This window comes from Pelodiscus sinensis, chromosome 3 (genome assembly GCF_052426305.1).
Source record: "Pelodiscus sinensis isolate ZL-2025 chromosome 3, ASM5242630v1, whole genome shotgun sequence".
Classification (NCBI taxonomy): domain Eukaryota; kingdom Metazoa; phylum Chordata; order Testudines; family Trionychidae; genus Pelodiscus; species Pelodiscus sinensis.
In genome coordinates this window covers 162,771,381-162,792,591 of record NC_143054.1, presented here as the reverse complement: position 1 = coordinate 162,792,591, position 21,211 = coordinate 162,771,381, and the positions used below count along the sequence as shown (strand labels likewise).

The following is a 21,211-nucleotide window of genomic DNA, read 5'->3' as shown; positions in this document are numbered from 1 at the left end:
TGTGACGCTGGGGGGCGGGGCGAGGAGCCGGCGGCGCTGGCGTCGGCCGGGGGCGGGGCCAGTGCAGCCTGCGCGGGCTGGCGGCGGAGCAGCTGGCTGGTGTGTTCCCTCTCCCCGCGCGGGGCGGCCCAGGGCCGGGAGCTGCCTGCCTGCCTGCGACGGCGGCGGGCTCGGGCTGGTGCGTGGCCCACTCGTGTAGCGCGGGACTGGTGCGTGGGGCCGCAGGGAGCGCGCGTGCGCTGGGTGCAGCCGGTCAGGGCGGGGGCTGCCCCGGCGGACAGGGGCCCCCGCAGCGGGGCTGGGGTCTCCCTCCGGCGTGGGCCCGGGTTTCAGTAATTCCCTGCGGGCAGGTGCGGAGCGGGCGGGACTGGCTCTACAGCTGCGAGGCCGGGGGCAAAGCGGCTTCCCCCAGGCTGCCGTGGACTCTCCTCCGCGCGCTGCTGCTGGGCTGGGTCTCCAGCCTGGTGAGTGGCTGCTGCTGGGCAGGGGCCGCGTCTTTGCCGAGCTGCGCTTTTTAAAAAACAGCCCAGGGATCCTCTCCCCATTCTTTATCTTCCGTCCTTTGGGGAGAGACTGGGGTGTGAATTGGGCTGTCCTGGGGGTGTCAGGTGTCTCAGTCTCCGTCAAGTTCAGTTTCAGTAACTTTGTTCCCATGTTGGGCAGAGCTGGGTGAATTGTTTTTTTTGGAAAAAAATAGTTTAACCCAAACTTTATATTTCGTTCAATAATGTGAAACTGTCCACGGGCTTCACACACACGATTTAAAAAACAGCCAGAGGAGAAGGAGGGCCATGATGGTGGTGATGCTTTCCTTCCTTCTAACTTTCTGAGCTTTAGCCCTGTAGTTAGGGAGCACACGTCTGGGATGTTAGAGACCTTGGTTCAAATATGAGTTCTGGAACAGGCCCATAAACTTAATAATTGAAAATTGTGAAAAAAATTAGATTTGGTATTACCCTACCCAAACTTTTTTTGGGAACTGCCACTAAACCTTCCCCCCCCCCAAGTTATCTTTTTAGCTCTAATAATGAGGCATGCAAGATTAATTAAGTATCTTTCTAAGAGGGCTCAGACTGATAATGGGGTTTAAACTGTGTCTAGTATTGTAAGCTATGTGTGGAAAAACCTGTCTCCTGTGTTCTCCTTTTCCCTTTGATTGCAGGTGGTTAAACTGGTTAAGAACAGCAGAACTTACTGTAATATGATTATAAAGTTGCCATTTATAAATAGACATATAAGTTTGTGGGAGAGATTCGGGAAATTAGTAAGGTAGAAAGCACAATATTAGAGTGATCAGGGTCTCATTACTTTGTCTGTATTTTAGCTCACTTTAGATGCCATCCATGAAATGGTGTTTTAGAAATAAGTCACTAGATTTATTAGAGACAGCAGGCAGTTTCTTTTCCTCTATAATTGCTCTCCTTCCCTCATCCCAGCCTCTTTCTCTAAATGGCTAATACCTTTTGACCTAAGGAATATTAAAAAAACAACAAATAGTCTGGTAGCACTTTAAAGATCAACAAAACATGTAGATGGTGATGTAGACTATCTGAAGAAGTGGGATGTGCCCACAAAAGCTTATGATACCATCTAATGTTTTGTTGGTCTTTAAAGTGCTACCAGACTATTTGTTGTTTTTTAAGTTTATCCTGTACAGATTAATTTGGCTGCTACTCTGAAGCTAAGCAATATTGTTCCGCTTATATGATACGGCTTTCATTTTTGGCTAAATTTATTAGTGTCTTTTACATCTGTGTATGCATTTTGAGATATTCGCATTGCTCTACCCAGTTGATACTGACTTTACAAATGGTCAAAGTGAAGGAATTGGGGAAGGAGGTTTGGGAATCTGTTATATTGTAGGTTTAAAACATCAGATAGGATTTTAGATTACAGCAGCCTTGTCTATGCTAAACTTTCTAGTTGATCTACCCTATGTGTCTTCAGCTATGTAAATAGTGTAGCTGAAGTTGACATACCATGGCGTCTTCCACATGGTAAGGTCAGCGGTGGCTGCTCTCATGTTGGTTCCAGCTGCTTTTATTGTCCTAGTGGAGTACCAGAGTCGAGGGGGAGTGCTCAGAGATTGATTTATCACATCTAAGCAAACACAATAAATTGATGGCCAGTGGATCAGTCGCTGTAGCGTGGATCCACCTTGTAGTGGAGACATGGATCCCCCTTGTAATGGACACAAGCCCTTAAGTTGAGAGAGTACTACTTTATAAATCCTTGCAGGTGCATGATTCTACCTTTCCTATATGCCTTACACAATGTAAACACAGAGTGTAACATAAGATTCTACTATGTAATTCTTATATATTATTGCTGTAGTGTCTAACCAGTTCTGAAGCAGTAGACACTATAGTGAACTAGCCACATTCTACCAGCTAAATAGCCACATGTGGCTAGTGGCTACCATGTTGGACACCGCAGTTTTATTGGAATTGATGTGCAGTTGGCTCTTGAAACATCATGTCTGACCTCTGCTGCTTTGAAGATATTGACTGCTGTTAGTTAAAATATTTACTTCATATAATACTATTATCTATAGGATTTGACTCTACAGACCTATGTGTATGAGCATTTAAATATTATTTGTATACACTTTCTTTGCACACTTGAATTCTGTTGGATTTTTGGGAGGAGGAGAATGGCAATTTAAAGCAACATTGTAGAAGTTGGTGGGCCCAAAACTTAAAACAATTCTTCAGAAATTTTCAGCTTGCCAGGCCTATTATCATAACATGGGACCTATGAAAACATGTAGTCCTTTGGCACCTTAGAGACTAACACAAATATATATAGTATCATGAGCTCATGATAGTATATATATTTGTGTTAGTCTCTAAGGTGCCACAGGACTATTAGTCTGTTAGTTTAAAAACAACAAACAGGGCTATCCCTCTGAGACTATTGAATCTGTGAAATTACCATATAATGGCTCTAAAACCAATTACCAGGCATGTGCCAATCCTGAATTTACTTTCAGTTGTTCATTACTGTGTCTATAGGCCCTTAGTTTACAGTTTGCTTTAAAATTTCATTAGTTTGTTGCTGAAAATTGTGCTTCTAAATTTATTTAGAAGCACAATCTGAGTATTCATCTTTAGTTTTAAATGCTTGGATTGTCAAACATATAAGGTTTTTTTAAATAAATTCTTTAAAAGAATTCTTCTCATACACATTTTAATTAATATAGTACAAAAACTGCTTTCAAAGCAAAGCCTTTCTGACCATTTCCTTCACCCCTTTTATCTTCCTGTTGAAGAGAGCCCATAAAGGGACAGCATTCCTTTTCTTCCAGGTACCTGGACAGATGGCTTTCCCTTTTTCTTGTGACTATTTGATGAGCTAGTTTTAGCAGAACAATCCACCAATAAAAGTGTTATGCTTCAAATCTTTGGAAATATATTTTTAGGAAATGTATCATAAATGTGCTTTTTTATGAAAATCACACAAAATAAATTAGTGTTCCCTTTTTCTAAAAGCAATGAACTTTATGAACACACTTAATGTGCTGGTTAATTTAAAATGTCTCTGTTACTGTGAATTTAAATATGTGGTAATCTGGAATGATTACTTTAGGGAGTCTTAAGGGTTTATTGTAAATAAAATCAGCTTAGAAATACTGAAAAAGAAAATGTAAAACAGAATGGCTGCATAATGTATTCCATAATATTTAATGTTATGTTCACCAGGACAACTCACTTGCTTTTACTACAAAGGTTTTGCAGGTTGGGCTTTAATAGCCTCACCCATCACCCTTATTCTCTAGTCCAGTGGTTAGGTTACTTACTCACTGGGTTGTAGGAGATACTGGTTCAAATCCCCCACCTACCTGTTCAGTAGGGGGTTGCACAAGGATTTCCTGCTTTGTAGGTGACTGGCCTTTGTGGTGCGGTTTGGACAAGGATAGCCCCCCTCTTTCTTAAGACATTACTGTCTTCTTGGGATGGAAGGGGCATTCATATAGGGATCACTCACTTGTGGCTCTCCCCAGGAGGCGGGAGCCCCCAGTTCAGACCCCTCAAAAGAGCAGGGGAGTACCAGGTATCTGCCGCAACCTGGGCCTGTATCCTGATCAGGGTGGTCAAGAGTCAGTAGTTGGTGGGTGGGGTAGTGGGGTTACTGCACAGCAGCAATTCATCTTTAGTTGAAAGAGTAAGAGAGGCTGGAAATGGCCTTTTGATCACTTATAAGGACTCTCACACCAGAAGCCCTCCTGCCTGGCAGAGTAGGATTTGATTGAGGGCACTCTCACCCCAGGGGAGCACCCTAACCCCCATATCACAGCGGCCTGGGAAGCTTACTCTGCTCCATTTAACATATAGTTAAAATGGAAGTGAAAATGAAGGCAATAGATCACGCTGCCACTTATTTCTCAACAAGCAGAAAAGGGATTTGAATGAGCAATTCTTTGCTTCTGGGATAGGAAACCAAAGTCCAAGAACAGAGAGAGTCACAAGGTTTAGTGGCCCATTTGTCATTTCATATTTACTGAACATGACTAGCCATGAAGAGAAGAGACTGAAGGCGTCCCCTCCCCCCCCCCTCCTAAAATCAGCATTTAGGCCATTCGTTTGAGAAGTAAGAGATCAACATTCAATTCTCAGGGAGTGTGAAGGGGATTTGAACTGACACAGTGCTAAAGGGCCAAGCACCCAAACCCCTGGACTATAGAGAAACTCATGGCGATGTTATGGCTCAATGACTATTTAATGACAGTGGCTCAGCCTCACAAGGAAACAAAGCGAGCCAACACATTGTAGTATTTCCTAGCTCAGCTCTTAGGCCAGTCATTTGGGAGGGAAGAGATCAACAAGCAGATGTGAACCCCCAAACTCCCAGGCATGCACTCCCAGGCTTACTTAACCAGTAAGCTACATGGGGTTCTTTCTGGTGGCTTTGGCCCAGTCAATATGTACTTAAAGTGGAGTAGTTGCAGCAGAAAAGAGCAAGGGAGATCTCAGATCAGCATAGCACCAATCCCCGCACTTAAGCCATTCACTTGAGAGGTAAAAGATGATGGTTCAAATCCCTTTTCAGCAAGCATAAAGGGAAATTAGCCTTATGACCCTGATAAAAATGGAACAACTGCAGCAGAACAAGATGAGATAGTAAACATCAGGCTGACCCCCTTTTAATCCAGCAGCTAGTTATTCACTTCAGAGACAGCTGCACTAGTACCTTCTCAAGAAGCCAAGGCAGGAGATGAACTTGCATCACCCATACTGCTGGGTAAGCACCCAAATCACTGCACTACAAAGAGATTCGGTAATGAGACTTTGCCTAGTTGCTACTTAATAATGACAGAGCCTCAAGGTGCAACTCTCTTTAACTCCCTTATGCCCCTGACTGGGACTCTCGTGAGTGAATACAGAGCTCTATTCAAATCTATTTTCAAGTAGCGAGAAAGACTCTGGTTCAGTTTCTACTAGGGATTAAGTGAGTAGATAAGCTTTTGCTTATCGTGTAGTTGAGTCACTACTCGACTAGCTGCTGGTCTCCACCTCTCCCGTATGCCCGGTGGCTCTTAATGCATTTAAAAGGCAGGGTCGCATTGGGGTTAGCTCCCTGGCCAGAGCTAACCCCGCTGCAGCTCTGCAGTTTCCCTCCTTATCAACTAATTGAGTAGTTGATGGAAATTCCATCGACTACCCGCTTAGCTGATTAAACATAATTTAATATCCCTAGTGTTTACCCTTCCTAGGTACCGACCTCTTCTCGCAATCCCTGACCAGGAAACACTTAGGTGCCAACATAATTTCTTATGAGGTAACTTTGAATGCCCCACTAATCAACTGAGGTCAGAGGGAAAAGGTGGCTGGGGTCTACCATGTAAACTTTAGCCTAGTGGTTAGGGGCCTCACCTGTGCCTGCAGGAAAGGGGAGGGAGGGCTCTGGCTCCCATTTCAGCATGGGAAAGCCATTACAAAGGCAGACATTGCTAGAGCCCTATAAAATGTGGAGAATGCATTGAATGAGGACGTGTTATTCACCCTTTGCAGAACACAAGAGTCGGGGTGACCAAAGGATATGCATGAATAGGCAGCAGGTTTACACCAAACCAAAGGTGGTGTGTCTACCTGCAAGGCACAGTAAGCATATGACATGCCTTGCTAAGCGACATTGTGAAAGCCAACCTGTAAAGTGGGTTCAATAAAAAAGTGAGCAATTGCATGGAAAATGGCTCCACCAAGGGCTCTTAGCCAAGACACTCAGGGACACAGATCTGTGCTCCAGGCATCCCTAAACCTCAGCCCGCCAGCTTCTGGGAGTGGCGGACAGTTGGTCGGATCACTCGATAATTGCCTTCTTCTGTCCATTGCCTTTGAAGCATCTGGCATCAGCCGCTCTCGGAAGATGGACGACTGGGCCAGCAGGAGCATTGGTCTGACCCAGTCTGGCCATTTGTATCATCTTTATTTCCCCCATGTTGTATGAGGCTCCTTCTCTAGGCCACGGGTTGTCTGGTGTGTCAGGGCAGTGTCTCTCAGCCAGGGGTACGAGCACCCTTAAGGGGGGGAGGGTATGTCAACATAACTGAAATTGGGAGAAAATAGAATTTTTGTTTTAAACTTTAGAGCCCTTTATTATTTTTGTACTTTTTACACCCAAAAATTTCATTGACCATCCTGCTGCAATTTAGTTGTTTAAACAAATGTGTTGCAGTGGTAGAAAAAAAATGGTGTGTCTGAAAACTGTAGGTACTGGAGGTACAACTAATTTTTTTTTTTTAAAAAGGGGTATTTTATAAAAAAAGGTTGAGAAACACTGTGTTAAGGGAAGTGCTGGTTTGAATTCCCTTTCTTCTCCCTGAAAAGGGGTTGTGGGAAGAGGGATGTGCTGCAGCCCCTGTATGTGTCTGGGTTATACAGCTAGCTGTGGTGATGGAGACTGGTGACCCCCCTTGAGCTTGCCTGGTGAAGCTGATACACTTTAGTTTAATATTATTTAGGCATCAGCAACTCTAGACATTGTAATCCAGTGGTTAGACTGTCTTCCCTGCTTAGTGGTGCTGTGGGGCTGAATCTTCTCGCTGCCTGTTTTAAGAAGGGGGTTGGGCAGTGGACGTCAAACAGTTGTGCATGTTAGGGGTGTAAGATTCAGGCTGCTCAGTTAAATCTTAGTTTAACTGGTTAACCAATTGAGGGGGTGACAGTGGCAGCAGGAACCAGCAGCTGCGCGTGAGGCAAAAGGGTAGGGAGCTGGTTATGTCACTGTGAACAGAAGTTTACAGGAATTCTTGGGTCTTTAGCTCAGTGGTTTTATTCAACAGCCAGAAATAAGTATAGTGACCCATGGGGATGGGTTGTCTCTGTGGTGTTTCTTGTTTTAGAGAAAATCCTTTGAAATTGTATTTTTGTATTAATATATCTAACTTTTCAGGAAGTAAACCTGATCTGAAACAGTCACATTTGCTTGAGGTATTCAGGGAAACAGAAAGTAATAATCCCTGTGTTATTATGGCACCTTTATTCTTGTAAAAAGTATTATGGTAATTTTAAGTGTGAGTGCACAGGACCTAGGTTTTAAATTTCTCTTACAAAAGATAGTATTTCCGAAAGCACAGTTACCCTAGCACAGTGTTGGTGCTATCGATTCTGTTCTGAGATGTGGTGCCACTTTCTTCTATGGTACTTGCTAAGGTGGGTGCTCTCCGTTACATTTACTGACCAAATCTCATTTGTCCTGTTCAGTTTATGAGATTGGACTAGAATGCAGCTTGGTTAATCGATAAAGGAGGTAATCATGCTGTTAAATATTTCTGTATTGACTTTTGATTTTAATTATTATTTTTACTAGGTTATTCTGGGATTTAGAAAGTTGGCTGGAAGTACGGGAGGTTACAACACCACGGTAAGTATGCCATATTAAAATTTAGGGCAGGCAGGTTGGGAAGAAAACTGATAGAGAGGTAGGCGGAGTAGGGAGGGGCATAGAGAAATTTAGGCAAGGCTCAGGAATGAATCAGCCCTGAAAGTTGGGGCCTTTCGTGGGATGATTAAAGTGGTGAGAACTCTTTCCATCAACGGGAAAAGGAGTGGGTGGACTGGTTTCTTTGTTGTGGGAGCAGGAAAAGGAGGTGAAGCTTGAGATGAGAATGCTGAAGATGAGTAATACTTAGCACTTCCCATTTTCTTAGGGAATGCAGAGTTTAAACCCTACAGTGTGCCTGTGAACCATTTCACAGATGGAGAAACTGAAACAAGGATTTTAAATGACTTCCCTAAAACCGTACAGCAAATCAGCGACAGGATTACAACATGCGTGTTTCTAGCAGTATGCTCATGCTATTAGTCTTTACTAATGAATACAGTTTATAATCACAAAACTGTAATAACTATATTTTGCATGTTTCCAAGAAGGAAAATGAACTTCGGCATAAATCTCTGAGTATAGCTGTGGCGTCCTTTATGCTAGCCACATGCTGTTATTTGGCCAGTTGAGTGTGGCTAGTTTGCTATAACAGGACCCACTGTAGTGGCTACTGCTTCAGGACTGGTTGGACGCCACGGGTTTATAGTTATGTATTGTAATAGAATGGAGCCCATTGCAGTGGTTTTCAAACTTTTTTTCTCATGATCCAGTTGAGGATAATTGTTGATGCCCATGACCCAACATAATTTGACTTAGTGTGTGGGCTTGGGGAGAAGGTGGGATGAGGGCTGAGGATGAGACCTTTGGGGTGTAGGAGGAAGCTCTGGCCTTGCGGAGGTGGGGGTTAGGCTTGGGCAGGAGGGGCTTACCTTGAGTTGCACCAGTGGGGATGCTAAGGCAGCTTCCTGCCTGTCCTGGCACTGCAGACCATGCTGTGCCCCAAAAGCAGCCAGCAGCAGGTTCCCAGTCAATGGGAGTTCAGAATTAGTGTTTGGGGCTGGGCAGTGCGGAAACTTGTGCGCTCTCTCCCCCATCCCTACCTAGAAACTGAGCCTGCTGCTGGCTGTTTCTGGGGACAAGTGCAGTTGGTGGTGCCAGACAGGCAAGTAGCCTGCCTTACTACCCCTACTGGTCACCCAATCACCTGCAAACAACAAGACCCAGTGCCCAGCATTCGATGACCTAGTGCTAGGTTGCAATCTGTAGTCTGAAAACCACTGGCCTGCAGTATTTGGAGTGTTTTTTTTTTCTCTTTATTTAAGGTGGCTTTCTAGAAGATGACCATAGAGGATCTCCCAGAACCTTCCCAAGAAGGAGAGTCATTGATTGAAAGATATCAGTTTTTATTCCCAGAGTCTGAAACATCAGTTACCTTTTCAGTTGCAGCAGCACCAATGCCTTCAGACTGTGGTATGTCTATGTGTAAAAGACGAGTGTCTGAAAGTACTTTGATAAAATGAGCGGCAAGTGAGATTAAAATAATACCATTTAGCAGTTATGCTTTTGCCTGAAAATGTGTCTACAGTTTATTACAGGTAATGCCTGAAATTTCTACAGGTGAAGTTAGTGGAAAAAAATATTTTATAATTTGTTCATTTGAAAGCACTTTATTTTCAGTCTTTTTTGCTATTTGTTCTGTATATTCATTACGACCTTTCCCTGATATTTGTAGGTTCCTCACTCATCAACACAGAGGTAAACTATACCTAATTTTTTAAAAAAGTGTTTTAAATCCACAAAAATTGGTAGGTTGACTCAAATGCAGGTGCAATGCCTGAAAGTTTCTTAAAATTACTTTTAAAAATTGACTAGACTTTGAAACAGGTTCACTCGATTTGATTTAGTGATTAATTGGAAAAAGAAACTCTACTCTACCTTCAGATAGGAAGGGTGCTTGATAGGTGTAAAAAGCTATATTTCAATTCTGGCCTCCCCATACATTGATTACATATAACATCTTTATTTTATTTTCATGCTGCACTACGGCATTATGTGTTCAGAAGAGTTAATGTTCTTGAGGCCAACCTCTGTTCCTGGTGTGAGGATGTCATGGCTCCTTCCCCACTCTGGCACGATAAATGCAGGTGTGGGGGCAAGCAAAAGTACCCCAAAATCTTATCTACCAGGCTTTGGTATAAAACTTCCCCCCAAAATCTTAACAACCTAGATTTTTAGGATAAAATCTCCGCTGCCACCACCCAAATATTAATAAAGCAACCAGGGAGAGACTACTTGGGAAATCTCACTCCTAAAGTACAAACCTGGACACAAAAATTAACCACTACCAGGTTAATGAAAAGAAAAGAGAAAGAACTTTTACTATCACCACAATATTCCTGTTGCAAGCATAATGACTAGATGGATCAGTAACAAAATAATATACCCATGGAGGAGAAATTTACCATGGGCCAGGAACTTAGTTATGAAGGAGAGCAAAACCCATTTTTAAATGCACAGACCAGATCCCATTTCCCAAACCATAAAACAATAAAATCTAATGGATTTATCTAAACTTTATTCTACTTACAGACTGTGAAGAGTATTTTCTTAGAGGGAGACATCCTGTCCCCTTTAATAGCTGGAGAGAAACTACCCAGGGACAAAGGAGAGAAAAACCCAAAAACTCCTTTGTCCCAGTTTGAATTCCTACCTACATTTCTAATGGCTGCCTGCCACCTGGGTAGGTAAGGAACATAGTTAACCCCTTAGCCCCCAGGATGCTGGCTAGCCCTCATGATCATGACAGAGGATCTGGGATTTAAGGTTTTAGGGTGGGGAATCTCTGGCCCGGGGCCAGATGTGCTTCCCTGGATCCGGCCCCTGAGGCATAGCTCCTCCCCCCTCCCAAGTACTGGGGAACCTGCGCTGACTCTCCAGCTCTCCCCTTCCTCCCGCTGCCTCACCGCAGGGCTGGAGCACACAAAATGTAAGAGGCTGGGTCCTCTAAGCTCTGATGTGTGAGGGGAATCTGGGGAGTGTTTTTCACCTTTTCAGTCAGCTGCCACATCAGGGAGGATTTGTGTTTTTTTGTTTGTTTGTTTTTTGCGACCCCGACTGATTTTTCTGTGGGTCAGTAGCCCCTGTCCCAAAAAAGGTTTCCCGCCCCTATTTTAAGGATTGAACATCCTGTATTTTAATGTGTGAACATGTGTCTTTCACTGCTTAGTTCCACCTTTTTTTGATAGATCTACTAACTCATCGAGCCATTCATTTCTGCCAATGATGCTGGCCTAGATTTGCCTTCTTGTCCACTTCTCCCTCAAGTACCCTCCCCGGTTACTTCCATTCTGCACAGTGGGTGTGGGGAAAAACTCCATATCTCAATAATTAGGCTAGGTGATTGACTTCATATATTTCTTTAAAATCTTAGGGTACATCTAGACTACATGCCTCTGGCGACAGAGGCATGTAGATTAGGCTACCGGACATAGTAAAATGACCTGGGTGGTCGACAAATACCTTTGATGTCGGCAGGGGAGCATCCAGACTATCGCGCTGAGCCTACAAATAGCTGATTAGCTGTTTGTCGGCTCAGCGCGGCAGCCATGTAAATTTAAATGAAGCAGCGATTGATTAAATCGCCGCTTCATTTTACTATGTCCGGTAGCCTAATCTACATGCCTCTGTCGCCAGAGGCATGTAGTCTAGACGTACCCTAAGTGTGATATGGAGGCAGGCAGATCAGGGAGGTGACACAAGTCACTACCATCTGTCACTAGTTAGGCAAATGGTGAGGTGGGACTTATACTATTCTGCTAAACTCTATTTGTTTAAATATAACTTCATCTGCTCTCCCATCCCCATCTTGTTTGTATTTTGTCCACCTGTTGAAGTCTGTCTGAACCCCAAATGTAAGCGTGCTGGGTTAGGAACAGTCTGTGTTGCTTATCACGGTGGGGCTTGATCAGTGTTTGGGATTCTAGGCAATTCTCTAGCTTAAATTATGTGGAGGTTTGCTCATACATTTATAGATTTGTACATATGACTTGGTTTTCAAATTTTTGTTGTTGTTATTTGAAGTGCACTTACATGTGGTGCTACCGCTTTGAAATGCCGCAAGGACCATTGAGCAGAACTGTCAATAATATAGTTATAACTTCTTCTGCCAAATGCGCTCAAAGCATTTAACAAGTATTTTATTCATTCCTCAACTCGATTGGAGATTTAAGTATAGCATGTGATGTTTTCATTTTAGATATTTGAGGAAACTGAGGCACAGGAAGATGACTTATCACCCAGAGCATTAGAGTAGAGGTAGTAAAACCCATCCCTGTTGACTTCAGACATCAGATTGTGCAGCCTCCATGAGGCGTACAAAGATGCCAGTTTCAGTCTCCTAGCTAACCATAATCATACCAAAATGGTAGTTATTGCTGTTCATCTTTGGTACTATCCCTGATTACTTCTTTGTGATATCTGCAGCTTAGCTTCAGAATCGTGATAGAAATGTAGCCGTGTTAGTCTGGTGTAGCTGAAACAAAATACAGACTATGTATCACTTTAAAGACTAACAAGATGGTTTATTAGATGATGAGCTTTCGTGGGCCAGACCTACTTGATCTGAGGAAGTGGGTCTGGCCCACGAAAGCTCATCATCTAATAAACCATCTTGTTAGTCTTTAAAGTGCTACATAGTCCTGTATTTTGTTTTAGCTTCAGAAGTGTGTGTGTGTCTTTAGAGAGCAGGTACTAGGTGAGAACCATGGACACTGGATCTTCTTTTTTAGTCTTCTATCAGATCCTTTCTTCCTGTGTTTGGTGGGGTTGTTCTGTTTTTCTGCCAGGTTTATAAAACCTTTTGCTGTTTACTAGGAATGTTAAAATGTGTTTATTTAGGGAAATGTGTAATAGCTGAAAATTTCAGCAATTTCATGTTTATACATGGGGGGGTGGGAGGTGGCTCCCTGAAATCTGTGCATGTGTGGAGCTGCCTCTCCCCCACCTGCTGCTGCCTCTGATACAAGCAGACAGTGAGCTAACTAGTTCTTCGATGTTGAAATGGAGCCAGGAATCTGTTTGATCCCACAATTCTGAGTCTCCCCAGATGGGCTCCCCACCTGAGGTCCAAAGCGTCCATCACTAACATCATTGTTGGGGAACAGGGGGGGCTTGAAAGGAACTCTCTTGCACACTGTGTGACGGTCCAACCACCAGTTTAGAGTGGTCAGTACAGTGCTGGAAATTGTCACTAACGAGGTCCAACCTGTCCCTATTGGATGGTAATTTGAAGAGAGCCATGTTTGTAGTGGCCTGAGGTGTCGCCCTGCATGTCTAATCACATTAGAGCATGAGGCTATGTGTCCCAGCCATTGTGGTTAAGTACTGCAAGAGGGATTTGATCATATTGGCCATGGTCTGAAACCTGGACTCCAGTAGGATGACGCTCGCTTGGGCTGAGTTGAGAATCACCCCAATGAAATTTGTTCTTCAGTGTTGATTTGTTTGGACTGAGGAGGTGTCCCAGAGACTGTAATTTGCCCACATTCATTGACTCTAGATATTTACTTGGTCCCTGGAGCGGGCCCTTGAGCAGCCAGTCATCCAGCTATCAGTAGACCTACAGTCCTGTCTTGTGCAGGAAGTCTGCTACCACCACTCTGCATTTGGTAAACATACTCAGGGCTGTCAACAATCCAAAGGGAAGGACTGTGACTTGATAATGGTTGTAGTTCATTATGAATGTGAGGAACTTCCTGTGAGCTGGAAGAATTGCGATATGAAAGTTAAGTGTCTTTCATGTTGAGGGCATCTGGTAGAAGTTGGAAAATTGGTTCAGTAAACATAGTGTGGATCTGGAGCTTGGATTGGTACGCTGTCCTTGAGCACACCTTCAAAACCCTATTTGGGGCCTGAAGCAGACTTGGAGGAGCTCTGGTGTTGGCCCATAGATAGGCTGAAGGGCCTATGCCTTTTATTTCTGCTCCTGCAACAGAACTGTTCTTGTTTGGGCCTTGTAGCTTGTGCTGCTGTGGTCAGGGCCTAAACAGCTTTTTTGAGGTGCCAATGTGTGTATATCAAGGAACTTCATGGTTGCCCTCAAATCCTTAAGTGTATCCAATGTTGAGTCTGTTTGCTCTGAGAAAAGACCTTTGCCTTTGAATGGAAGATCTTGAAAAATCTGCTGAACTTCTGGCAGTAACCCTGATGTCTAAAGCCATGAGGAGTGTCTCATGACTGTCCCTTGCAACTGAATCTGCTGAGTCAAGTGAGGCCTGCAAAGATGTTCTCGCAACAGTCTTGTCCTCTTGGACAAGGGCTGAAAATTTCTGCATGGAGTCAGCTGGATGGAGCTCCTTAAACTGTGACATAGTGTCCCACGGATTAAAAGAATATCTACTGAGGATAGCCTGCTCATTGGCTATCCTCAGTTGAAATCCCCCCTGCTGCATAGACCTTTCTACTGAAGAAGTCCAATCTTTTAGCATTCTTGGCTTCCGGGGCTGGCGCTTGTTGGCCCCGCCTCTCCTTTTCATTGATGGCTGATATGATCAATGAACAAGGGTGAGGGAGGGAAAAGAGGAATTCATGCCTTCTAGAGGGCATAAAGTTGCATCTCTCTACCCCCTTGGCATTGGAGGAACCAAGGGTGGGGTTTGCCATAAGGCATTGTTATTGTTTTGGATAATCTATGTCAGGGCTGTTCCTCACTCCGACACTCCAAGTGCAGAAGGTGGGGGCCTGCAAACTATACCTTGTCTCTAAAGGCTCTGGTTACAAAAACTCCCCTAGAGTCACAGATTCATTGACTTTGGGCGGAGGGGGGGAGGATAGCTGAGACCATCAAGTAATTTTTATCCCTAAAACTGGGAGTGAACACTTGAATTCTCCCCCAGGGGTACCCCAAGCTCTTTTGCCACAAGAGAGTTTGAAAAAAAGAAAGAAAAACAAGTTGCAGTCTCTGGTAGCTGACCACTTAGTCTGAGGCATGTAGACACACAACGGACAGGAAGACCTCCTGTACCTTCCAGGACGCAAGAATCAAATCATCACATTAAAAAAAGTGATTTTTAGTACAAAACAAAAGATATACAGGCAGTCCCCGGGTTACGTACAAGATAGGGACTGTAGGTTTGTTCTTAAGTTGAATCTGTATGTAAGTCGGAACTGGCGTCCAGATTCAGCCACTGCTGCTGAAACTGATCATTTTCAACAGCGGCTGAATCTGGACGCCAGTTCTGACTTACATACAGATTCAACTTAAGAACCCCAGGCGTCCCCAAGTCAGCTGCTGCTGAAACTGATCAGCGTCTGATTCCAGGAAGCCCGGGGCAGGGGCTTCCTGTAGTCAGCCACTGGTCAGTTTCAGCAGCGGCTGACTTGGGGACGCCTGGGGCAGAGCAGCTGGGGTGCTGCTGGGTTGGTCCAGTAGCGCCGCTGCTCCTCGGCGCTACTGGACCAACCCAGCAGCACCCAAGCTGCTCTGCCCCAGGCGTCCTGATTCAGCCGCTGCTGAAACTGACCAGCAGTGGCTGAATCAGGACGCCTGGGGCAGAGCAGCTGGGGTGCTGCCCTGTTGGTCCAGTAGCGCCCAGAGCGGCGCTACGGGACCAACTGGCAGAGCCCCAGCTGCTGTACCACAGGTGTCCGGAGCAAAGCCGCGGAGCATGGGGGCAGCGGGACAGCCTAGACGCGCCGTGGCTATCCTGCTGCCCTCGGGCTCTGTGGCTTTGCTCTGCTTTGCTCCCCGTCCCCCTGGTCTGCAGACCAGGGGGACGGGGAGCAAAGCGGCGGAACACGCGGGCAGCGGACAGCCCAGATGCGTCTGGGCTGTCCGCTGCCCGCGTGCTCCGCGGCTTTGCTCTGCTTTGCCCTCCCGTCCCCCTGGTCTGCAGACCAGGGGGACGGGGGGGAGGGGGAGGGCAAAGCAGAGCAAAGCAGAGCCAAGCCGCGGAGCGCGCGGTCAGCTGACAGCCCAGACGCGTCTGGGCTGTCAGCTGGCCGCTGCTCCGCGGCTTGGCTCTGCTTTGCTCTGCTTTGCCCCCCCGTCTCCCCGTCCCCCTGGTCTGCAGACCAGGGGGACGGGGGGGCAAAGCAGAGCAAAGCAGAGCCAAGCCGCGGAGCACGTGGGCAGCGGACAGCCCTGTCCGCTGCCCGCGTGTTCCTCCGCTTTGCTTCCTCTCCCTGGTCTGCTGGAGACCAGGGAGAGGAAGGGCCCCGTTCGTAACTGCGGATCCGACATAAGTCGGATCCGCGTAACTCGGGGACTGCCTGTACTTGATAAAGCATACTTGGTCGCTAGATGTAACAGCGCAATGAAGGAAAACAAATTAAAACGCACAGAAAATCTCTGGGAACAATTATTAGATGGTAAATGGGGAGAGAAGGCATAGCTTTACACAGAGCAGTTCAAACCAAACCACAAAATAAAGAAAAATACCCTGATCGCGACTAGATTCACTTTTTCCCTTTATTGACTCCTAATCTTCTCTTTGTTCAGTCCACTTCCATGTCCCGAATTCCTTGGAGGCATGGTAGTGCTGCCTTGACTCAGTAGTCTGTGACCAGCTTGACACATTGGTAAATTTCTTTTAGCATAATTGTTTCAAACAATTGCATGTCTTTGTGAAAGCCCTGAATCAGCAATCACTATAGCTGTAGTCATGCTGACTTTTAAGTTTAGGCAAAGTGTAGTCAAGGACCCAATAAGAAAGGAAAGATAAAAATTTAAAGGAAGAGGCTAAATTTGCTTGTGATTCTGAATTGCAGATCCTCAGTTTTTTTTTTTCAAAAACAGATGCTTTGTTGAAGTTTTTTAATACCCAAATATGCATTGTATAATGCTTAAAATCTTCTCTTAAAAACAGAGTTCTCCTTCTTCGACCCTAATGATGCAGCATGCCAAGAAATTCTTTTCAACCCTAAAACTTCAGTTTCTGAATTGTTTGCCATTTTACGACAGTGGGTTCCTCAAGTCCAGCAGAACATTGATATCATTGGAAATGAGGTGAGTAATGAAGGAGAATTCCTGAACAGTTTCAGTGTTAAAGAAAAATTGTAATGTGTTGATACTTACCAGAACTGATCTTATTCAACAGTCGAAATAATAGGTTCAAGAAAGAGATTCTTTCTGTCTTATAACATGTAGCTACAGACCAATATAACTATGATGCAGGCACCTTTCACAGTAGAGGCAGCATTCAGCTATCTTTCTGAAAGAGAGGAAGATTAATAGATAACTATCCAAGAAAATTGTAAGAAGGCAGCAAGGGTGAGTTGAAGAAACAAATGGAGAAGTTTACGGTAATTTTAAATTTCTGACAAACTAAATTAAAATTGTCAGAATTTAATGGTGGGACTCGTGAAAACATTTAAGACATTTAGAAACTGAAGTATTTTTCCTTATTTGATCAGGTCACATAAGCAGGGCTTGACAAATCAGTGAATCTCGCCCGTGGTGAGTAGATTTCAGCCAGTTGGCCCGTTCACTGGCGGCACGCGCATGCGCAATGCGGGTCTGGCGCATGCACAGTGTGGGGCTGGCGAGTAGATTTCGCCGCGGTTTGTCAAGCCCTGCACATAAGCTTTTCCATATAGCCCAGCATGTATTCTTAAAAAGCTTTCCCAGAGTACTGAAGGCCCAAATGATTAAAGTATAGACGAGAAAGAGAAATTAGTGTTTTAAACAGATTTAGTTTTCCTGGACTGCATTGCATCTGAACTGAAAATGTTAACTTTTCAACATATTAAAGCCAAATGGTGCTAACGATGGAAAAACTATTTTAAACCTGTATGCACTGAAGGTTGGTTAATAATATTTAGTCATTTGTAGCTGTCCATTGTGCTGAGCTATGTAAAATTGCAGTAGAACTTCACAGTTATGAACATCAGTGGAGTTTTTCATAACTGAAGAATTTTATGATCTTTCAGAAGTTTACAACTGAATGTTGACTTATTACAGCTTTGAAACTTTACTATTGAGAAGAAAAATGCTGCTTTTAGTCATCTCAATTTAAACAAAGAAAATTTCTTTTACCTTATCAAATCTGTTTGTAAACTTTCTCTGTATTTTTAGTAGTTTATTTTTAACAGTACTGTTCTATATAATATTTTCTTTTTTATTTATTAATTTTTTGTTGCTGCTGCCTTGTGGTTCGAAATGAGATCTGCAGTTGACTGGTCAGTCTGCAATAGTGATGAAAAATACCGTTTAATCAGTTAACTGGTTAATTGCTTAAACGAGAGTGGGTAGAGGGCTGCTCCAGCCCAGGTGGGCTGGAACAGTCCCTCTCCCGTGATGTGGGGGCCTGGCCGGACTGCCAGTTAACCAATTAACAACTAACACCCCTAGTTTGTAACTCTGGCCTTTGTAACTCTGGGATTCTATTATACTTGGCGCTGCTTTGCTAATTTCCACTGCAAGAAATGTGTAAGTCTATGTGTGAAAACAGAATTTATTCAATAATTACAGCAGACATACTATGTGCTGTTTTTCCTACAGATCATTAAGAGAGGCTGCAGTGTGAATGATAGAGATGGACTCACTGATATGACTCTCTTACATTACACTTGCAAGTCAGGGGCTCATGGTATTGGTGAGTAAAGAAAAATAGAAATGGAACTATTTGCCTAGATTAATCACATAGTCTATTCCCCCTTCCATTTCAAAATTGTTTCTGATAGTAAATTTGCTAGTACTTAGACTTAACTATTGACCATTTTATTTGCATAGTGTCTTAAAATGGCTATTAGAAGGGTGATATAAAAATTAAACATAACTGAGAGATATTTTTGCTTTGTAATATTGAAATCTCAGACTCCGTGGGAGAGAGAAGCAATTTTAGGTTGCATTTCATGCACATTCATAGGAAATAAGAGTGCATTTAGCCCTCTCTATCTTGATGAATCCTATTAGCTTATATCAAAGTACCTTTTTACTCCAAGACTGAACCCATTTTTTCAGTCTGCTCCAGTAAATGGGGCTGGTGTGGCTGATGGAGCTATAACTTTGCTGGCAGAAGGTCTGAGAATTAGGCATGGTGAAGTCTTACTCCACCACCTCACTGGCGTGCCCCTGGATAGACGATTCTTTTTTGGCCTAATCCTCAAGAGAGCATTTTTGTAGCAAAATGTCTTTCTATAAGATTTACTACAGGTAGCCATAATTTGAAATACAAAGGTTTTCTAGTGTGTTATAATGTGATATCTAGACTGGTACGTTATGTCACACTATTAAACGCTTAACTAACATTTAGAACAACTTTTTAAAAAACTGCTTTGCAGGTGATGTTCAGACTGCTGCCAAATTCGCCTCTCATCTTATTGATCTGGGTGCAGATATCAGTTTGCGTAGTCGCTGGACAAATATGAATGCTTTGCATTATGCTGCCTACTTTGATGTTCCAGAACTTATTAGAGTTATTTTGAAAAATGCAAAGCCAAAAGGTAGGTATCGTGAAGTTTCAATTTTCTTAAATCATATGTCATTCTGCCTTCAGTTAACCCCACTGACACATCCAGGAAATGGGAAAATGAAAGCTGCACTTGCACGTAATTTTAAATTCCCATTCTCTTTGGTTTGCATAAGAAGTGAGAGTACGATGGGACTAGATTTCATAAATAATGAATGGGAAGTGAGGGACTAGAGAATGAAAAAAGAGTAATAAATCTTCCATACCGCTAAACATTTGATGGCATATGGAAGAGCTGGTGTGCAGAAACAAAAGCACATTGTACTATTTGCAACTTCTCAGGCTGACTGCGGTGTCCTTATGATCAAGAAGCAGATTTAGAAAGAAAGAAGCAATCTACAGGGTAGATGAGTTCTGGAGACTATAACAGCAGGGGAAAGAGGTGCATGGCGCTAGCAATTAAAGCTGCTGTTAACGTGTTCATATGTCTCATCTGTACCGCCCCTCTAAAAATGAAGCAACTCAAATGTTATATCTGAGATGTAAAAGGGGGGGAAGATTGGGGTGGGTTATCCCACTGATAGTAATAAATGCACTTAAAGTTGTGCAAATAATATAAATTAATAATCAAGTCTAACCCAGTATCTTCATGCAAAAGGTAATTGACACTGAGTTCTGAAGCAGAAGCCAATATTACTGTGTTTTTAATTTGCATCAATATCTACACCAACAAACAGCTTGTGCATTATACTAAATAAATATCCTTCTGGTTGTGCTAGCTTGTAGAATTGTCAAATGCCTCTCTTAACTAGCTGTTATTAAAAAGTCTTCATTTTAAACACTGAAAAAATGAAGACTTTTATAAATATTGACAACTTAACGCCCCATTGCATGTCTATAATGTCATTTAGAAACACAGGGTTTGTTTACCAGCTCTTGTATAAGGCGTTGTCAGAATATTAATGAGTAAGCGTAGGTGCTAGTGACTGTTTTAGCATTCCTCAAAAATAAATGGAGGCTGGGCAGATGTGCATATTTAGGGGTATAAATAAAAATCCTGATGTTTGTTTCTATACGTAGTGGCTTTCTCCACTACGTATAGAAAATCGGAGGGCCCAGATAATCTTCATCCAAGAATATTAAAGGAACTGGCACATGAAATTGCAAATCCATTAGCAAAATTTTTTAATAAATCTCTAAACTCAGGGGTTGTACCATTTGACTGGAGAATTGCTAATATAGTTCCTATTTTTAAGAAAGGGAAAAAAGGTGACTGGGTAACTATAGGCCTGTTAGTTTGACATCTGTAGTATGCAAGGTCTTGGAAAAATTTTTGAAGGAGAAAGTAGTTAGGGACATTGAGGTTAATGGCAATTGGGACAAATTGCAACATGGTTTTACAAAAGGTAGATCATGCCAAACCAACCTGATCTCCTTTATTGAGAAAATAACAGATTTTTTAGAAAAAGGAAATGCAGTGGATCTAATCTACCTCGATTTCAGGAAGGCATTTGATACAGTACCTCATGGGGAATTATTGGTTAAATTGGAAAAGATGGGGATCAATATGAAAATTGAGAGGTGGATAAGCAACTGGTTAAAGGGGAGACTACAGCGGGTTACACTGAAAGGTGAAGTGTCAGGTTGCAGGGAGGTTACTAGCAGAGTTCCTCAGGGATCAGTTTTGGGACCAATCTTATTTAATCTTTTTATTACTGACCTCGGCACCAAAAGTGGGAGTGTCCTAATAAAGTTTGCGGATGACACAAAGTTGGGAGGTATTGCCAATTCAGAAAAGTATCGGGATATCATACAGGAAGATCTGGATGATCTTGTAAATTGGAGTAATAGCAATAGGATGAAATGTAATAGTGAGAAGTGTAAGGTTATGCATTTAGGGATTAATAACAAGAATTTTAGTTATAAGCTGGGGACACATCAGTTGGAAATAATGGAAGAGGGACCTTGGAGTCCTGGTT

At 43.4% G+C, this 21,211-nt stretch overlaps 1 protein-coding gene across 9 annotated transcripts in view; it reads left to right on the top strand.

Moving 5' to 3' along the window:
• CLIP4 (CAP-Gly domain containing linker protein family member 4) overlaps positions 1-21,211 on the top strand; it is a 111,577-nt gene that overhangs the window by 39,496 nt on the left and 50,870 nt on the right. For 4 of the 9 annotated variants that reach the window (XM_075925360.2, XM_014569787.4, XM_025180990.3 and 1 more), the window contains exons 2-6: positions 7,810-7,863; positions 9,147-9,294; positions 16,689-16,828; positions 18,323-18,416; positions 19,105-19,266. In XM_075925360.2, the coding sequence (XP_075781475.2) occupies positions 9,162-9,294; positions 16,689-16,828; positions 18,323-18,416; positions 19,105-19,266 (529 nt within the window). In that variant the 5' untranslated portion in view covers positions 7,810-7,863; positions 9,147-9,161. Of the gene's footprint in view, positions 1-27; positions 210-7,809; positions 7,864-9,146; positions 9,295-16,688; positions 16,829-17,018; positions 17,093-17,235; positions 17,279-18,322; positions 18,417-19,104; positions 19,267-21,211 lie in introns of those variants that run through there. The other 5 variants (XM_075925358.2, XM_075925357.2, XM_075925359.2 and 2 more) reach the window with 5 other exon arrangements.